At 34.1% G+C, this 3,786-nt stretch overlaps 1 protein-coding gene across 1 annotated transcript; it reads right to left on the bottom strand.

Moving 5' to 3' along the window:
- Nucleotides 1-1,101: 1,101 nt before the first annotated feature.
- LOC123686604 (jerky protein homolog-like) lies at nucleotides 1,102-1,560 on the bottom strand. The gene has a single exon (XM_045626850.1). It carries the CDS (start codon nucleotides 1,558-1,560, stop codon nucleotides 1,102-1,104), a length of 459 nt encoding a protein of 152 aa, XP_045482806.1.
- Between the last annotated feature and the right edge of the window lie 2,226 nt (nucleotides 1,561-3,786).

The following is a 3,786-nucleotide window of genomic DNA, read 5'->3' as shown; positions in this document are numbered from 1 at the left end:
AGCGTTGTCGTCTACAAAGTGGGCTATCTTTCATTTATTCATTGGTGGTATGTCTGCTATGTAAAATTTGAACAACAGCGGTCCTATCACCGATCCTTGGGGAACTCCGGCTTCAATTTCTCTGATCGTTGTCCTGGTACTATCTATATTAACTCTGAATTTTCTATTTTCCAGGTACGACTTCATTAATCTCGTAAGTTTGGTTCGAAATTTCATCAACTTCATTTTGAATATCAGACCTTGGTGTCACATTTTGTGTCATATTTCATACGAAATTCTGAAATTGTGGTACCTGATTCTGTTAAAGAATATTATGACCGTTTGAGAAGATAACTAGCACGGAAACATTATAAAGATTCTTATGTGTGAAGCTTTCATTTTCAAATGAACGACCGAAATTTAAAGCAACTAATTGCATTCCATTAATGACAACGTGAAAAATTATTAGGAAAGTATAACGAACCATAGATGCGTTCGAAACACGTTCTACTTATTTCTGCTAGTGAACTATTTGTCAAGCCACCTACTACAGTAATTATCAACTAATAAAAATTTACTTGATACTAATACAGTAAAATCCGTTTATAATGACATTGAAGGGAAATTAAAAAGACGTCATATTAACCGGACGTCATATAAAGAAGAATTTCGGAAAAATAGATGGTATTTTTTCTAGGGGGTTTGAAAAAAAGGCCCTTAATTGTACGATTCTTTTAATAAAAAAAAATAATAAAAAAACATCGTCTATTACAAAAATACTAAATATGTACAATATGTAATTTTTTTTTATTTTTTACTAAAGAAATCTGTAATTTTAGTTTGCATCTGTTTTTTCTTGCAATTATAATAGAAGCTCCTAATACCATTATGCAAGGTAGACATGGCCCAGTTCAAATTATCACTTTCCATCTGACTGTGAACAAATTTCGATAGTAAGTCTGCAGCTTTCAGAGCTTCTTCTGCTGTAGGCGTTCGATCTTCTTCGATTTCTTCTTCTCCATCACTTTCATACTGCTCATTTTCTGTTATATTTTTGACAATATTTTCATCTGTGGGTTCTTCGTATGTCATAAGGCTGCTGTCAATGTCAACATAATCCTTTCATACTTCCGGTGCTGGTAACAAATCTGAATTTAGATTTCGTACCCACAAAGATAAGGGTAAATCATCTTCATCATCAAATTCGTTTTCTTCTATTTCTCGGACTGGTAAATCGTCATAGGTTTCAATGAGTCCTGCATGTTTGAAACAGTTGTAAATCGTACTTTGTGAGATCTTATTCCAGGCATCATTAATCATAACAATTGCATCAAGAATTGTTATTTTCATAGGACTGTTTTGATTACAATCAAGGCCATTAATCATTTTAAGCACAAGATTTTTTCTGAAATTGCATTTAAGAGACCTTATTATTCCTTGATCCATTGGCTGCAAGACTGATGTTGTGTTGGGTGGTAGGAAAGCAAGTGTTATAGATTTCAAATCTGTAACATTAGGATGCGCCGGGCAATTATCAACCAGCAGTAGAATCTTTTTCTGCGATCCCAATCTCGAAGCCATCTCTCGAAAAGTTCAGACGTCATCCACGCTTTACGGTTGTTTGCATAATCAACTGGAAGCGACTTAACACTACTGAAACATCTTGGTTTTTGAGATCGGCCAATAACAAATAATTTTTTTTTCACTGTGCCGCTGAGATTTGCTGCTACCATGACGGTTAATCTCTCTTTGGATAACTTTCCTCCACAACAATTTTCTCCTTCAAATTTTAAAGTTCTGTCTGGCAATAATTTATAGAAAAAGCCTGTTTCATCTGCATTAAAAATCTCTTCATTAGAGAACTGTCTTCGCAGATTTGGCCATCAGTCGTCAGCCAATTATATGTGGAACTCTGATCAACGGACGAGGATTCACCGACAATTTTGCCCGACACAATGTTATGTCTTACTTTGAATCGACTTATCCAGCTAGCAGAGCAATTAAAGTTTGGGTTGCCAAAACCAGAGGCGAAAACATTGGCCTTTTCTTGTAGCATAGGGCCGCTGATAGGTATTCCTTTATTTCTTGTGATTTTGAACCATTGCAATAACGCTTGATCAATGTTATCATGTTGTGATTTCCGAAGCTTTTTTGGTTTTAAAACATTTGAATTGAATGATTCCTTGATTCGGTCCTTGTTTTTCAAAATCATTGAAATTGTCGAATGACCGACACCAAATTCTTTTGCGTGAGCTGAATTGGATTCTCCATTTTCTAGTCTGGCTAAAATTGCACCTTTCTCCTCAATACTGAATGCTTTACGACGTTGCGATGTCATTTCGGCACTATCAACGCTACCTCTCAACGGTATCGACTAGACTGAAAATTAAAAACGAACATGTCGGTACGCGTACCTATATCACGTATTCAACGTCCTATGGAAAGGGATGGATTGGTTAGCGAAAACGATCGAGCCGTCACTATAACCGAAAAAAATTCTTCGAATTAGGTCATAAAAACCGACATGTCATTATAGGCGAAGTCATTATATCCGAACAATGTTACAAGGAGTTTTATATGAAAACTAAACTTAACACTGCAATTGCGTCATATTAAGCGGTTGGTCACTATAGCCGGCGTCATAATAAACGGATTCTACTGTACTCTTCGACTATGCCTAACTGTATACTGTATGCTTATTATTTTCAATAATCAAGACAATATTTTGAGAGAATAAATTTATTTAAATAGATTGAAATGTAGACATTGAATAACAAAAACGCTTTGGATTTTCAACTAGTTCATTTGTTGTTTGAACTAACCGAAAATCGTAGACCAACAAAAATTTCATTACACCATGCGAATTTGTGTTATTTAGTTGAAAATTAATTTTTGATGCAACCTCTTCATTATTCGCCTTCAAAATAAATCGATTGTTTTCCTACTATAAAATGATAACTTAAATCTTTCATTTTAGTTTAAAATATAAGATTGTGAATCTTGAGCGATTTAGTATTTTTCATTGATGTGCAGTTCCCTCATTCAAATAACATGATGAAGCATAAATTATCAATATCTATTGCTCCAACTCTTTTGGAAGGGAACACCACCACGTGGCTGCTCAGTTCAAATCGAAATAATCTACTTGAAAAAAAGTGAATATTTTTGATTTGCGAATGTAAAAAAAATTTTTTCGCAAACAAATTGATATGTACTTTTTTTTTACTTTCGTTTTAGTTATGGTATTGAATGAAAAGCGGAATTCACATTGGGATTATATCAGCATTCAGCAAAATGATATTTCGTTTATAAACGATACATTTTTCCATGCATATTGATTTCTACGCCCACTTATGCACTTTCCTGAGACGTCTTTCAATAACATTCACAACTATCACGTCTTCCACAAACAAAAAAACTTCTAATAACATATATTACTGATATGGTGATATCAACGCAACGTTGGTTAACCAACAAGTAATGATAACTTGGAGCTTTCTTATGTTTTTCAAGCAAGAATAAGCCAGTGATATCTAACCAGATACGATCAGTAATTTTTGGTTTCGAAGCAAGAATCCTACCATCGCTCGTCAACCGGAAAGGATACAAAAACATACCTAGCCATTACAAATCCAATTCGTTTCGCTATAAAAATAGTAAAATGAGTATGAAATTGTGTTCATCCACCCATTTGGATTTGCAATTTTGATAGATTTGAAACAAAGGAAACGTTTTTACTCGACTCAGAAAAATAAATTGCTCTTCGTCCAAACAACGATATTTATTTCTATTTCATTCACTCATAAT

The sequence above is a fragment of the Harmonia axyridis genome, chromosome 1 (assembly GCF_914767665.1).
Source record: "Harmonia axyridis chromosome 1, icHarAxyr1.1, whole genome shotgun sequence".
NCBI lineage: Eukaryota > Metazoa > Arthropoda > Insecta > Coleoptera > Coccinellidae > Harmonia > Harmonia axyridis.
Note: the sequence above shows the minus strand (reverse complement) of the source record. Positions and strands in the feature narration are given on the sequence as shown.

Excerpts from the sequence above, each read along its gene's own strand:
- LOC123686604 (XM_045626850.1), bottom strand. The coding sequence starts at position 1,560 with ATGGCTTCGAGATTGGGATCGCAGAAAAAGATTCTACTGCTGGTTGAT.